Source organism: Nerophis lumbriciformis, linkage group LG13 (genome assembly GCF_033978685.3).
Source record: "Nerophis lumbriciformis linkage group LG13, RoL_Nlum_v2.1, whole genome shotgun sequence".
Taxonomy (NCBI): Eukaryota; Metazoa; Chordata; class Actinopteri; order Syngnathiformes; family Syngnathidae; genus Nerophis; species Nerophis lumbriciformis.
This window is the reverse complement of record NC_084560.2, coordinates 18,535,370-18,552,281: the sequence shown is the minus strand read 5'-3', so window position 1 is coordinate 18,552,281 and position 16,912 is coordinate 18,535,370. Positions and strand designations below refer to the sequence as shown.

The window sequence follows — 16,912 nt, the reverse complement described above, 5'->3', positions numbered from 1 at the left end:
ATTACATTTTAACGCATTTATCGGCCGATATTATCGGACATCTCTACTAATTACCATAAACCGTGACAACCACAGCTGTAACTGTAAATATGTTCCTTACCTTGAAATTGTGTGCACCTCAAAACTTTGGTGATTTTTTTTTTTTTTCGTATTAATCAAACACATGACTCACGTACAAAACCCAAAACCAGTGAAGTTGGCATGTTATGTAAATGGTAAATAAAAACAGAATACAATGATTTGTTAATCCTTTTTCAACTTATATTCAATTGAATAGACTGCAAAGACAAGATATTTAATGTTCACACTGAGAAACTTAATTTATTTTTGCAAATAATCATTATGTTCGAATTTAATGGCAGCAGCACATTGCGAAAAATAATTTTTACCACTGTGTTACATGGCCTTTCCTTTTAACAACACTCAGTAAACGTTTGGGAACTGAGGAGACACATTTTTGAAGCTTTTGTTGTCGTATTTTACGCTTCATAATGTGCAACACATTTTTAAGGCAGGCCAGTCTAGTACCCGCACTCTTTTTACTACGAAGCCACGCTGTTGTAACACCTGCAGAATGTGACTTGGCATTGTCTTGCTAAAATAAGCAGGGACCTCAATGAAAAAGACTTTGCTTGGATGGCAACATATGTTTCCTGGGTATTGTTGATAAATGGCTTTCGCTTTGCATAGTAGAGTTTAACTTGCACTTACAGATGTAGTGACCAACTGTAGTTACTGACAGTGGTTTTTTTAAGTGTTCCTGAGCCCATGTAGTGATATCCTTTACATACTGATGTATCCTGAGGGATCAAAGGTCCGTAATACCATCGCTTACGTGCAGTGATTTCTCCAGATTCTCTGAACCTTTTGATGATATTACGGACCGTACATGGTGAAATCCCTAAATGTAATGTAAAGGACGTCGTGTCTGGAGTTTCCAAAAGCAATTTGAAATGTGGACTCGTCAGACCACAGAACACTTTTCCACTTTGTATCAGTCCATCTTAAATGAGCTCAGGCCCATCGAAGCCGACGGTGTTCTGGGTGTTGTTGATAAACGGTTTTCGCCTTGCATAGGAGAGTTTTAACTTGCACTTACAGATGTAGCGACCAACTGTAGTTACTGACAGTGGGTTTCTGAAGTGTTCCTGAGCACATGTGGTGATATCCTTTACACACTGATGTCGCTTGTTGATGCAGTACAGCCTGAGGGATCGAAGGTCACGGGCTTAGCTGCTTACGTGCAGTGATTTCTCCAGATTCTCTGAACTCTTTGATGATATAACGGACCGTAGATGGTGAAATCCCTAAATTCCTTGCAATAGCTGATTGAGAAAGGTTTTTCTTAAACTGTTCAACAATTTGCTCACGCATTTGTTGACAAAGTGGTGACCCTCGCCCCATCCTTGTTTGTGAATGACTGAGCATTTCATGGAATCTACTTTTATACCCAATCATGGCACCCACCTGTTCCCAATTTGCCTGTTCACCTGTGGGATGTTCCAAATAAGTGTTTGATGAGCATTCCTCAACTTTATCAGTATTTATTGCCACCTTTCCCAACTTCTTTGTCACGTGTTGCTGGCATCAAATTCTAAAGTTAATGATTATTTGCAAAAAATAAAAAAGTGTTTATCAGTTTGAACATCAAATATGTTGTCTTTGTAGCATATTCAACTGAATATGGGTTGAAAATGATTTGCAAATCATTGTATTTCGTTTATATTTGCATCTAACACAATTTCCCAACTCATATGGAAACGGGGTTTGTATATATATATATATATATATATATATATATATATATATATATATATATATATATATATATATATATATATATATATATATATATATATATATATATATATATATGTTTGTTGTTCTTAAACTGTTGGACAATTTGCTCACGCATTTGTTGACAAAGTGGTGACCCTCGCCCCGTCCTTGTTTGTGAATGACTGATCATGTCATGGAAGCTGCTTTTATACCCAATCATGGCACCCACCTGTTCCCAATTTGCCTGTTCACCTGTGGGATGTTCCAAATAAGTGTTTGATGAGCATTCCTCAACTTTCTTTTTTGCCATTGTGCCAGCTTTTTTCAAACATGTTGCAGGCATCAAATTCCAAATGAGCTCCATCCATCCATTTTCTACCGCTTATTCCCTTCGGGGTCGCGGGGGCGCTGGAGCCTATCTCAGCTACAATCGGGCGGAAGGCGGGGTACACCCTGGACAAGTCGCCACCTCATCGCAGTCCAAATGAGCTAATATTTGCAAAAAATGGAAGCATCTTGTCTTTGCAGTCTATTCAATTGAATATAAATTTGAAAATGATTTGTATTCTGTTTTTATTTACCATTTACACAACGTGACAACTTCACTGGTTTTCGGGGTTTTGTGCATCATAGCACGTGCACGTGTCACATGTCGTGCATGCATGTCATTGCTCAGTAGTAAAGTTGAGTTTGTTGCATGAATAGAAGATGTAGATTAGATCCTGAGCATGTCAGCTTGTTTGTCAAGGACTTCTCCCAAGCTGCTATCACACTTGTATTACTTTATGGTGCATCATATCCAATAGTTCAAGCGCAGATTCTTATCTTTACTGTAGGCTTGTTTTGACTTGAATATGTCGACGTGAGAAGGTTCGCGTGTCACCTTTTTTTTTTTTTGTCCCACAGCCACACACCGTTTCCCTTACGTGAAGAAACGCATCGCAGTGATGTACCAGCAGCACGTGGACCTCAGCCCCATCGAAGTGGCTATCGATGAGATGAGCAAGAAGGTGGCTGAGATAAATCAACTGTGCTCCTCCAGCGAGGTGGACATGATCCGTCTGCAACTCAAACTGCAGGGCAGCATCAGTGTCCAGGTGGTTGTCTGCGACTCAACACGTCCTCAGTGTTTAAAGGGGAACATTATCACAATTTCAGAATTGTTAAAACCATTAAAAATCAGTTCCCAGTGGCTTATTATATTTTTCGAAGTTTTTTTTCAAAATTTTACCCATCACGCAATATCCCTAAAAAAAAGCTTCAAAGTGCCTGATTTTAACCACCTGTCCATTTTCCTGTGATGTCACATAGTGAAGCCAACACAAACAAACATGGCGGAAAGAACAGCAAGCTATAGCGACATTAGCTCGGATTCAGACTCGGATTTCAGCGGCTTAAGCGATTCAACAGATTACGAATGTATTGAAACGGATGGTTGTAGTGTGGAGGCAGGTAGCGAAAACGAAATTGAAGAAGAAACTGAAGCTATTGAGCCATATCGGTTTGAACCGTATGCAAGCAAAACCGACGAAAACTACACGACAGCCAGCGACACGGGAGAAAGCGAGGACGAATTCGGCGATCGCCTTCTAACCAACGATTGGTATGTGTTTGTTTGGCATTAAAGAAAACTAACAACTATGAACTAGGTTTACAGCATATGAAATACATTTGGCAACAACATGCACTTTGAGAGTGCAGACAGCCCAGTTTTCATCAATTAATATATTCTGTAGACATACCCTCTTTTCCTGAAAGCTGATCTGTCCAGTTTTGGAGTTGATGTCAGCAGGCCAGGGAGGCTAGGGTCGATAGGGGGTTTAGCTCGCTCGTCAGCGGGAACAAACTGCCGCCATTTCTTGCCGTGCTACCGAGGTCCTTTGTCCCTGAATTCTCTCACACTCCGGCAGATTCAATGGGGGTCTAGCGGCAGATTTCTTTGACTTTATCGTTGTAAATGCATCTGCTTTGAGTGTCGCAGGATATCCACACATTCTTGCCATCTCTGTCGTAGCATAGCTTTCGTCGGTAAAGTGTGTGGAACAAACGTCCAATTTCTTGCCACTTTCGCATCTTTGGGCCACTGGTGCAACTTGAATCCGTCCCTGTTCGTGTTGTTACACCCTCCGACAACACACCGACGAGGCATGATGTCTCCAAGGTACGGAAAACAGTCGAAAAAATGGAAAATAACAGAGCTGATTTGACTCGGTGTTTGAGAAAATGGCGGATTGCTACCCGATGTGACGCCACGTTGTGACGTCATCGCTCCGAGAGCGAATATTAGAAAGGCGTTTAATTCGCCAAAATTCACCCATTTAGAGTTTGGAAATCGGTTAAAAAAATATATGGTGTTTTTTCTGCAACATCAAGGTATATATTGACGCTTACATAGATCTGGTGATAATGTTCCCCTTTAAACATCAGTGTGTGACCTGTAACTATTCAATAAAAAAAAAAGGTTGATCCACTGAAGCTGTTGCACACGAACATATGAACAAATGCCAATCGAGCTTATAAATATCATTGAATTATTGCCACATTTATTTTTGCAGGTAAATGCAGGGCCGCTCGCCTACGCTCGTGCTTTCCTGGACGACGCCTGTGCCAAGAAGTATCCTGACAACAAGGTCAAACAGTTGAAAGAGGTCTTCAGGTAAGTCCATGAATGGATTAACGTAGACCCCCGACTTAAACAAGTTGAAAAACGTATTCGGGTTTGATTGACTGATTGATTGAAACTTTTATTAGTAGATTGCACAGTACAGTACATATTCCGTACAATGGTGTTCCTGGGATTAAAGGCCTTACCTTTCCTCCTCCAAACATATTGCTGGGTATTGTGGCCAAACAGCTCAATTTTTGGTTCATCTGACCACAGAACTTTCCTCCAGAAGGTCTTATCTTTGTTCATGTATTGGCCACAATACCCAGCAATATGTTTGGAGGAGAAAGGGTGAGGCCTTTAATCCCAGGACCACTGTCAAGTGTTTTTTCGCTGTGCTTATCCCACACTTGAAGGGATGTACCAATGCTGAATGTGGCTTCTGGATTTCACTCAAAAGACCAGACCGTAGTTACTTTTTTCCTTTTATTTTCCTTTAGTTTGCAACAGTTTTTCCAACGAAGAAACAGCTTCTTTTTTCTTCTTTAGTCTTTTTAGCAGTCTTTAGCAGTGTTAGTAGACTTTAGTAGACATTAGTTTCTTTAGCTGTCTTTAGTAGCCTTTAGCTTCTTTAGTAGGTGAAATGTCTATCAAGCTCCATGTTCTGATGTTTAAATGTTAGTTGTCTGGTTGTGGTTGTGTCTGTGCTTGTGTTTTTGTTCTGTTGTTTTTGTGTATGTTAAGAAAGCAATGATGCACTGTGCCCAAGACAAATTTCCCCGCGGGGACAATAAAGTTGAACCTTGAACCTTGAACCTTGAACCTTGAAAAACCGGCTGTCCGTTCAGCTTTTGGTTTTGGTACGCTTTTGGCCCAACTCTGGGTTATCTGTAATGAACTAAACCTTTTTCCACTCTGCGGTGGCGTCTTTTTGTCCTCCTTGATTTAACACAGCTGTCTAATTACCGGGCTCGCGCACCAGCAGATAAGACGGGAGCGCGCCGCGTTATACCTGATCGGCTCTGATCATATAAGCCGACTGGCCGAAATAATGCCGAATTATATACATTTCCTGGGGTGGCCTAAGTGAATAGGGATACGGGTGTGCTCTAAGATCAAATATAATTTTATTAAGTGGAGTTTGGCTGGTTGCTAAGCAGCCACGATTGCGAGCTCGCGCATCAGCTGACGTGACAGCTGTTCGCCGTTACAACCACCATACCTACCGTCAAGTATGGTGGTGGTAGTATTATGCTCTGGGCCTGTTTTGCTGCCAATGGAACTGGTGCTTTACAGAGAGTAAATGGGACAATGAAAAAGGCAGTTTTACCTCCAAATTCTTCAGGACAACCTAAAATCATCAGCCCGGAGGTTGGGTCTTGGGCGCAGTTGGGTGTTCCAACAGGACAATGGCCCCAAACACATGTCAAACGTGGTAAAGGAATGGCTAAATCAGACTAGAACTACGGTTTTAGAATGGCTTTCCCAAAGTCCTGACTTAAACGTGTGGACAATGCTGAAGAAACAAGTCCATGTCAGAAAACAAACAAATTTAGCTGAACTGCACCAATTTTGTCAAGAGGAGTGGTCAAAAATTCAAGCAGAAGCTTGTGGATGGCTACCAAAAGCGCCTTATTGCAGTGAAACTTGCCAAGGGACATGTAAGCAAATATTAACATTGCTGTATGTATACTTTTGACCCAGCAGATTTGCTCGCATTTTCAGTAAACCGATGTTCCCTCTAATTTTTCATGTGTGTGAGCAAACGCAAAAACTCCCTGAGCATTCAGTGGAGCCCATGTGAGCAACATCAGACGTGCACACTGTGGCTACACCAGCAGCACACCTGTCCCAAACCTGACTAAATAACAAGTTAAATCTCCATCCATCCATCCATTTTCTACTGCTTGTCCCTTGCGGGGTCGCGGGGGTGCTGGAGCCTATCTCAGCTGCATTCGGGCGGAAGGCGGGGTGCACCCTGGACAAGTCCCCACCTCATCGCAGGGCCAACACAGATAGACAGACAACATTCTCTTATTATTATAATCAAATGACAGCAGTCATTTCCATGAGGTTATTTTCTAATATAAGTGTTTAGGCAATAACAAAAAATATTGTTTTTCATGAACTGTGTACTTGTATTGTTTGTCTGGGTGGAGGTCCTGCTTTGGAAATAATTTGTACCCCTTTCAGACATTGCATTTAGTTCCCATTAAAACATTCACATGTTGCACAATGAGATGTAAGCAGGGGATCATGTGTACATTCCTGCAACTTCCTGTTTGTAAAAAATATATTTTTATTATCCATCCATCCATCCATTTCCTACCGCTTATTCCCTTTGGGGTCGCGGGGGGGCGCTGGAGCCTATCTCAGCTACAATCGGGCGGAAGGCGGGGTACACCCTGGACAAGTTATTAGTATTTATTTAATATACTAACAGCATTTCATGATTAATATTTATAAATTAAGATTCCTAATAAATGACACTAGAATAAGCACACATTTGATTGGTAAATCATAGTGTAACGACCTGGAATGACACTTTATGTGTGGTGTTGGAGTTGTCCGACTTTTTGTGTGGCTGTAAATGCATCACTGGCTAAGTGCCATATGTGCATGTGTTGGCGCAAGTGAGAAAGAGCGAGCGGCTGCTGTTGATATAACAAAGTTGTTTTTGGTTTGGTTTGTACTGCAGAAAATGACCACTTTTGCTAGATATCATTTTTTTTACTAATGTTTTGGTGATTTGTTTATGGCCGACAATAAAGAGTTTTGCTCAGTAAAGTGATGGATGGAATTCATGTCCTCAAAGCGTCTCGACAGACGTTACAATATTTGAACAATGATGACGAAAACTGTTTTCTCTGTCGTGTCCGCGTGTCGAAAATTGTTATGCGCTTATTTTATTTTTTTTGTGCGTGGAATAGATTTGCCATGTGCAGAGGACGCTTGAGCAGTGCACAATTGCACAGGCGCGCACCTTAGAGGGAACGTTGCACTAGACTAGGGCTGCAGCTAACGATTATTTTTCTATCGATTAATCTATAGATTATTTTTTCGATTAATCTGTTAATCTATAGATTATTTTTTTCGATTAATCTATAGATTATTTTTCCTTTTACCGATTATTTTTTTTATTTAAAATGAAGAGGAAAAAAAAAAAGTAGGCCAGTTTTTTCAAAAGTCATGGCTTTTATTTACAAAAAAAAAGTATGGCCACTCAGTCAACATTGACAACAACATGACAAAATATTCTGTAACAATGTAAACATTTAAAACTTTTAACATTTAACAAAATTAAAAGTAGCTTATTTGCTTTTTAATGTGCAAATATAAAAGTAAACATCCAGTGCAAATCTTAATATTCTGGAATAGTATAAGCATTTAAAAAGTAAAAGTATTGCTTATTTTGCTTTAAAATGTGCAAAAATAAAGATAAACATCCAATACAAAAAAGTGCAAAACAGAAATATTCTGTAACAAGTGTAAACATTTCAACAAAAGTAAAAGTATTGCTTATTTGCTAAAATGTGCAAAAATAAAGCTAAACATCCAATACAAAAAAGTGTACAGTGTAAACATTTCAACAAAAGTAAAAGTATTGCTTATTTTGCTTAATAACACAACAATGATAGTATGATTAAAGTGAAAGTTAATTGTTGGTTTGTACATAGTATATGTAACTGTTAATGTTGTAAAAGGTATTTGCACAACTAATTAACGTTAGCGTTTGTGACACGTCTTGTGCCGTGGGGTTCTTTCAGGACCGACAGACTGAACGCCAGACGGCTTTGCCAGGTTTACAATCTTTTAATTTTACACAAAGTCTTTTCTCTTCCAACTCTTTTCTCTTTCTTTCCTCGCTTTTCAGCTCCTCTTCCTCGCTCGCTCGTCGTCCCCTGTCTCTTGCGGCGTCGCTCCCGGCGCGCCCCGCCTCGCCGCTCGCTCGCCGCCGCCGCCTCTCCACAGCGTTAAAGAGGAGCGCGTCTTTGTAAACACTGAACAGGCACGCCAAACGCGCCTCTCAGAGCAAACGGTGCTTTAGTTTATGAATTTACAACGCAGATACAAATGACACATTCATGTTTTTGTGTAATAATGACAACGTATACGCACGCGGACGATTGACTTGTTGATGGTGATGGCAAGAACGCTGTCGGGGGTTTTCTTTTCAAATGTTCGTTCATAGCCGTTGTGCTGCTATGATAGGCCATTTCCGCTCGACACAGTGTGCATACAACAACATTATTAGGCCGTTTATTGAAATACTCCGACACTTTTGACGACTTTTGGCGTGGTTTTTTCCCCTCGCTCGCATCGTCTGCTTTGCGCTCCGCCATGACAGTAGTGTGACGTAAATATGCGACGCGCCGACGCACAAAAACGGCGTCGACGTATTTACGTAACCGATGACGTCGACTACGTCGACGCGTCGTTTCAGCCTTACACTAGACCCATAATAAATTCATAAAAGAAGCAAACTTTATGAATGTTTTTTGTGACCAACAAGTATGTGCTCCAATCACTCTATCACAAAAAAATAAGAGTTGTAGAAATGATTGGAAACTCAAGACAGCCATGACATTATGTTCTTTAGAAGTGTATGCAAACTTTTGACCACGACTGTATGTATACATTGAAAAATACACTACAGTATATGGACACATATAGAGAGTTAATAAATCCTGTTTGGTCAATCTTTGGGTGTGGCCCCTTTGGGCGATTCATTGTGATTCATTTTACATTCTCAGGTATTTTGTGGAAGCGTGCGGCCATGGCTTGGGAATCAACGAGCGGCTGATCAAGGAGGACCAACAAGAGTATCACGACGAGATGAAGGCCAACTACAGGGACCTGGCCAGAGAGCTGTCCATCATCATGCACGAGCAAGTAAGTGCACAGGGCTGACTTTTCAAATAGTGTTGAATGCGTAACGATGTGATCGCCAACTTGCACGTTGTTAACACCGTTCTCTCTTTTTCCCTGATGCTGACCTGAGCAGATTGGATGGTAATGATGATAAATACAGAAAAATAAGTGTTTGTTTTCTTTATTGATCCAGCCAAATGACTGCATCAAGCATGACCTCTGCATTCTTACATTTGTATTTGCAACAGTACATTCACAATTCTTCACAAATAAATTCAGGAGATTATATTTTTTGTATTTGCATCACCTTGATGGTGACACTTATCTCTACATATTAGCAATAAATAAATACAATCATGCTCTACACACCTTTTAGTATGAGGGCTTTCAATGCAGCAGCTGGCTCAATCAATACTTTCCATGCATGCCTACATATGTACACAATACAGTACTATCTATGTACATGTGCATACTGTGCATCTCTATGCTTATGCATTCACTTGCAGCAGCATCAAATGCAAGTATTGTAAGTAAGGATTGTGAAATTGGCCTTGTGTGATTTTTTTTATTTTTTTTCCTGTTGTGTTTTTTAAAAAGTAGCTTAGGCCTTAAAAGTGAAGTTAGACGTTTTGGTCTACAGCAGACAGTGAGACAAAAATCCATGCCCAGAAACCGGTCAACCTCCTATTTGTTCAGGATGAGAAACTATTTCTCCAATAAGAATTAATGCAACTAACTGGTGCCATCTACCAGTGTGTGAATGGGTGAATGTGGAAATAGTGTCAAAGCGCTTTGAGTACCTTGAAGGTAGAAAAGCGCTATACAAGTACAACTCATTTATCTATTGCTGGGAGTTACACAGGGTGTCCGTGGGGTCTTAAAAAGTCTAAAAAAGTCTTAAAGGCCTACTGAAATGCGATTTTCTTATTTAAACGGGGATAGCAGGTCCATTCTATGTGTCATACTTGATCATTTCGCGATATTGCCATATTTTTGCTGAAAGGATTTAGTAGAGAACATCGACAATAAAATTTGCAACTTTTGGTCGCTAATAAAAAAAAGCCTTGCCTGTACCGGAAGTAGCAGACGAGTAGCGTGACGTCACAGGTTGTGGAGCTCCTCACATCTGCACATTGTTTACAATCATGGCCACCAGCAGCGAGAGCGATGATTTCCCCATTAATTTCAGCAAGGTTGAAAGATTTGTGGATGAGGAAAGTGAGAGTGAAGGACTAGAGGGCAGTGGGAGCGATTCAGATAGGGAAGATGCTGTGAGAGGCGGGTGGGACCTGATATTCAGCTGGGAATGACTAAAATAGTAAATAAACACAAGACGTATATATACTCTATTAGCCACAACACAACCAGGCTTATATTTAATATGCCACAAATTAATCCCGCATAACAAACACCTCCCCCCTCCCGTCCATATAACCCGCCAATACAACTCAAACACCTGCACAACACACTCAATCCCACAGCCCAAAGTACCGTTCACCTCCCCAAAGTTCATACAGCACATATATTTCCCCAAAGTCCCCAAAGTTACGTACGTGACATGCACATAGCGGCACGCACGTACGGGCAAGCGATCAAATATTTGGAAGCCGCAGCTGCATGCGTACTCACGGTATCGTGTCTGCGTATCCAACTCAAAGTCCTCCTGGTAAGAGTCTCTGTTGTCCCAGTTCTCCACAGGCCAATGGTAAAGCTTGACTGTTATCTTTCGGGAATGTAAACAATGAAACACCGGCTGTGTTATCCGGCACAACAGTCAGGGGGTGCATTCTACGGCGGGGGTGCGTTATCCGGCACAACACCTGCCGCAATACACCGCTTCCCACTTACAGCTTTCTTTGCTGTCTCCATTGTTCATTGAACAAATTGCAAAAGATTCACCAACACAGATGTCCAGAATACTGTGGAATTTTGCGATGAAAACAGACGACTTAATAGCTGGCCACCATGCTGTCCCAAAATGTCCTCTACAATCCGTGACGTCACGCGCAGACGTCATCATACCGAGACGTTTTCAGCAGGATATTTCGCGCGAAATTTAAAATTGCACTTTAGTAAGCTAACCTGGCCGTATTGGCATGTGTTGCAATGTTAAGATTTCATCATTGATATATAAACTATCAGACTGCGTGGTCGGTAGTAGTGGGTTTCAGTAGGCCTTTAAATCCAATCATTTGAATTTAAGGCCTTAAAATGTCTGAAATTCTCCAAAAATCTCCCTAAAAGGTCTTAAATACGATTTTGAAAGGTCTTAAAAATCTATCGACATTACTTTTATTTAAACCACGCATAAACTTCAATCTTGCTTTTTAAATGTTTGGATTTTTGAGGACGCTAAAACGGAATTACAAAACGGAACTAAAGGAGGCTACCTGTCAGAATTTATTGAGCACCACCAGCTAGTGTGTTGTGTTGTTACAGCTGGGCATAGCAGCGGAGGAAAAACTTAACAAAAGCCCGCGGCAAAGCCAAATGACTTGCAATTATAGTGGCAATATGACTATATGAATATGAGGGGGCGGTATAGCACGGTTGGTAGAATGGCCGTGCCAGCAAACTGAGGGTTCCAGGTTCGATCCCCGCTTCCGCCATCCGAGTCCCTGTGTCCCTGGGCAAGGCACTTTACCCACCTGCTCCCAGTGCCACCCACACTGGTTTAAATGTAACTTAGATATTGGGTTTCACTATGTAAAAGCGCTTTGAGTCACTAGAGAAAAGCGCTATATAAATATAATTCACTTCACTTCACTTCACACATAGTGCAGTCTACACGTATCTCGTATGTGTGACTGCCATCATATTGCAGTAGACACGTATCTTGTATGTGTGACTGCCATCATATTGCAGTCTGCACGTGTCTCTTATGTGTGACTGCCATCTGCTGGTCACACTTATCATTACACCATGTACCAAATAAAATAGCTTCGAGGTCGGTAAGCAAAGCCAGAATTATTATAAGGCGCTGATCCTCCTTGGTATGTTAAGTGCGCCTTATAGTCCGGAAAATACGGTACTTACAATTCATTCTGGACCTCTGATTTTACTTTGTCATTGTATTTTTTGTCCGTATGGATGTGAAATGGTTAGAGATGTCCGATAATGGCTTCTTTGCCGATATTCGATATTCCGATATTGTTCAACTCTTAATTACCGATTCCGATATCAACCGATACCAATATATACAGTCGTGGAATTAACACATTATTATGCCTAATTTTGTTGTGATGCATTAAACAATGTAACAAGGTTTTCCAAAATAAATCAACTCAAGTTATGGAAAAAAGTGGCAACATGGCACTGCCATATTTATTATTGAAGTCACAAAGTGGGGGGTGTAGGAGGTAGCGGGGGGTGTATATTGTAGCGTCCCGGAAAAGTTAGTGCTGCAAGGTGTTCTGGGTATTTGTTCTGTAGTGTTTATGTTGTGTTACGGTGCGGATGTTCTCCCGAAATGTGTTTGTCATTCTTGTTTGGTGTGGGTTCACGGTGTGGCGCATATTTGCAACAGTGTTAAAGTTGTTTATACGGCCACCCTCAGTGTGACCTGTATGGCTGTTGACCAAGTATGATTCGCATTCACTTGTGTGTGTGGAAAGCCGTAGATCAGTGGTTCTTAACCTGGGTTCGATCGAACCCTAAGGGTTCGGTGAGTCGGCCTCAGGGGTTCGGCGGAGGTCATGACACACCTGACTCATCGTGTAAATAAACACTTCTCCCTATCGGCGTATTACGGATACGGCAACAGCAGAAGTCAGACTGGTTTGCAGGTGTGTAATTTGTTGTGAGTTTATGCACTGTGTTGGTTTTGTTGTTTGAACAAGGTGATGTTCATGCACGGTTCATTTTATGAACCAGTAAAAAAACATGGTAACACTTTAGTATGGGGAACATATTCACCATTAATTAGTTGCTTATTAACGTGCAAATTTGTAACATATTGGCTCTTAACTAGTCATTATTAAGTACTTATTAATGCCTTATTAAGCATGGCCTTATTATAACCCTAACCCTCTAACCCTGGCCCTAACCCTAACCAAATAACTCTAAATTAAGTCTTTGTTACTTAGAATATGTTCCCCTAGTGTCCAAATAACTCTAAATGTAGTCTTTGTTACTTAGAATATGTTCCCCTAGTATCCAAATAACTCTAAATAGAGTCTCTGTTACTTACAATATGTTCCCCTAGTGTCCAAATAACTCTAAATTAAGTCTCTGTTACTTAGAATATGTTCCCCTAGTGTCCAAATAACTCTAAATTAAGTCTCTGTTACTTAGAATATGTTCCCCTAGTGTCCAAATAACTCTAAATTAAGTCTCTGTTACTTAGAATATGTTCCCCTAGTGTCCAAATAACTCTAAATTTAGTCATTGTTACTCAGAATATGTTCTGCTAGTGTCCAAATAACTCTAAATTAAGTCTCTGTTACTTAGAATATGTTCTCCTAGTGTCCAAATAACTCTAAATGTAGTCTTTGTTACTTAGAATATGTTCCCCTAGTGTCCAAATAACTCTAAATGTAGTCTTTGTTACTTAGAATATGTTCCCCTAGTGTCCAAATAACTCTAAATTAAGTCTCTGTTACTTAGAATATGTTCCCCTAGTGTCCAAATAACTCTAAATTTAGTCTTTTTTACTTAGAATATGTTCCCCTGGTGTCCAAATAACTCTAAATTAAGTCTTTGTTACTTAGAATATGTTCCCCTACTGTCCAAATAACTCTAAATTAAGTCTTTATTACTTAGAATATGTTCCCCTAGTGTCCAAATAACTCTAAATTAAGTCTCTGTTACTTAGAATATGTTCCCCTAGTGTCCAAATAACTCTAAATTAAGTCTCTGTTACTTAGAATATGTTCCCCTAGTGTCCAAATAACTCTAAATTAAGTCTTTATTACTTAGAATATGTTCCCCTAGTGTCCAAATAACTCTAAATTAAGTCTTTGTTACTTAGAATATGTTCTCCTAGTGTCCAAAAAACTCTAAATTAAGTCTTTATTACTTAGAATATGTTCCCCTAGTGTCCAAATAACTCTAAATGTAGTCTTTGTTACTTAGAATATGTTCCCCTAGTGTCCAAATAACTCTAAATTAAGTCTTTGTTACTTAGAATATGTTCCCCTAGTGTCCAAATAACTCTAAATGTAGTCTTTGTTACTTAGAATATGTTCCTATAGTGTCCAAATAACTCTAAATGTAGTCTTTGTTACTTAGAATATGTTCCCCTAGTGTCCAAATAACTCTAAATTTAGTCTTTGTTACTTCGAATATGTTCCCCTAGTGTCCAAATAACTCTAAATTGAGTCTCTGTTACTTAGAATATGTTCCCCTAGTGTCCAAATAACTCTAAATTAAGTTTTTGTTACTTAGAATATGTTCCCCTAGTGTCCAAATAACTCTAAATTAAGTCTTTGTTACTTAGAATATGTTCCCCTAGTGTCCAAATAACTCTAAATTAAGTCTTTGTTACTTAGAATATGTTCCCCTAGTGTCCAAAAACTCTAAATTAAGTCTTTGTTACTTAGAATATGTTCCCCTACTGTCCAAAAACTCTAAATTAAGTCTTTGTCACTTAGAATATGTTCCTCTAGTGTCCAAATAACTCTAAATTTAGTCTTTGTTACTTAGAATATGTTCCCCTAGTGTCCAAATAACTCTAAATTAAGTCTCTGTTACTTAGAATATGTTCCCCTAGTGTCCAAATAACTCTAAATTAAGTCTTTGTTACTTAGAATATGTTCCCCTAGTGTCAAAATAACTCTAAATGTAGTCTTTGTTACTTAGAATATGTTCCCCTAGTGTCCAAATAACTCTAAATTAAGTCTTTATTACTTAGAATATGTTCCCCTAGTGTCCAAACAACTCTAAATGTAGTCTTTGTTACTTAGAATATGTTCCCCTAGTGTCCAAATAACTAAATTTAGTCTTTGTTACTTAGAATATATTCCCCTAGTGTCCAAATAACCTAAATTTAGTCTTTGTTACTTAGAATATGTTCCCCTAGTGTCCAAATAACTCTAAATTAAGTCTTTGTTACTTAGAATATGTTCCCCTAGTGTCAAAATAACTCTAAATGTAGTCTTTGTTACTTAGAATATGTTCCCCTAGTGTCAAAATAACTCTAAATGTAGTCTTTGTTACTTAGAATATGTTCCCCTAGTGTCCAAATAACTCTAAATTAAGTCTTTATTACTTAGAATATGTTCCCCTAGTGTCCAAACAACTCTAAATGTAGTCTTTGTTACTTAGAATATGTTCCCCTAGTGTCCAAATAACTAAATTTAGTCTTTGTTACTTAGAATGTTCCCCTAGTGTCCAAATAACCTAAATTTAGTCTTTGTTACTTAGAATATGTTCCCCTAGTGTCCAAATAACTCTAAATTAAGTCTTTGTTACTTAGAATATGTTCCCCTAGTGTCAAAATAACTCTAAATGTAGTCTTTGTTACTTAGAATATGTTCCCCTAGTGTCAAAATAACTCTAAATTAAGTCTTTATTACTTAGAATATGTTCCCCTAGTGTCCAAACAACTCTAAATGTAGTCTTTGTTACTTAGAATATGTTCCCCTAGTGTCCAAATAACTAAATTTAGTCTTTGTTACTTAGAATATGTTCCCCTAGTGTCCAAATAACCTAAATGTAGTCTTTGTTACTTAGAATATGTTCCCCTAGTGTCCAAAAAACTCTAAATTAAGTCTTTGTTACTTAGAATATGTTCCCCATACTAAAGTGTTACCAAAAACATATAACTTTGTCTTGAATTTGGGAAAAAATATATATATATATTTTTCACTAAAGAAGGGTTCGGTGTGTGAATGCACATATGAAACTGGTGGGGTTCGGTACCTCCAACAAGGTTAAGAACCACTGCCCTCGATATTATGTGACTGGGCCGGCATGTAAAGGCGCTCTGTATTTCTCCCTACGTCCGTGTACACAGCGGTGTTTTAAAAAAGTCATAAATTTAACTTTTTGAAACCGATACCGATAAATTCCGATATTGCATTTTAAAGCATTTATCGGCCGAGAATATCGGCAGTCCGATACTATCGGACATCCCTAGAAATGGTCTTAAATAATTGTCAAGATGCTCTTAAAAAGTCTTAAATTTGACATGTTGCAACCTGCAGAGACCATGGTTACATGACGTCACGTCCGGCTCGTTGAATGGTCAATGGGCACTCGGCGCCATTTAGCCTTTCCCGAAGAATAATGCCCTATGCTTGCTTTGTTTTCACCTTTACAAACTGTTCGAATCGCGAAAATGATAAACGCTTCTTCGGAGTTCCTCAAGAACAAATGAAGAAGGGCGGAAGAGTGCAAGATTTTACAAAAGACGACTAGAAAAGTGTCACGCACTCCAGTTCAAGGGAGCAGAGTGGAAAAACGCACACGTTTGCAGTGATCACTTTATTAAAGACTTGATATACTTTTAAACGTTTAGTATTGTCCAATTAAAGTATTATCTTGATATTATTAGGGCCCGCATGGCCCATTGCATAAGGACTCCCAAAGGGAGTCCTTATGCAATGGGACATAAGGGCCTATTGAATTTGTAAGGTTTTATTATTCTTTATTATTATTATACCGACCGCCTCTTTGAGCTGTAATTTGACCCACTTAACATGCTTCAAAACTCAC

General features: G+C 39.4%; 1 protein-coding gene across 3 annotated transcripts in view; it reads left to right on the top strand.

Annotated features, from left to right (window-relative positions):
• The window catches only part of LOC133613779 (dedicator of cytokinesis protein 9), a 307,269-nt gene that overhangs the window by 288,342 nt on the left and 2,015 nt on the right, over window positions 1–16,912 (top strand). For all 3 annotated transcript variants that reach the window (XM_061971560.2, XM_061971559.2, XM_061971558.2), the window contains exons 50-52: window positions 2,686–2,876; window positions 4,335–4,435; window positions 9,139–9,277. In XM_061971560.2, the coding sequence (XP_061827544.1) occupies window positions 2,686–2,876; window positions 4,335–4,435; window positions 9,139–9,277 (431 nt within the window). The remainder of the gene's footprint in view (window positions 1–2,685; window positions 2,877–4,334; window positions 4,436–9,138; window positions 9,278–16,912) is intronic.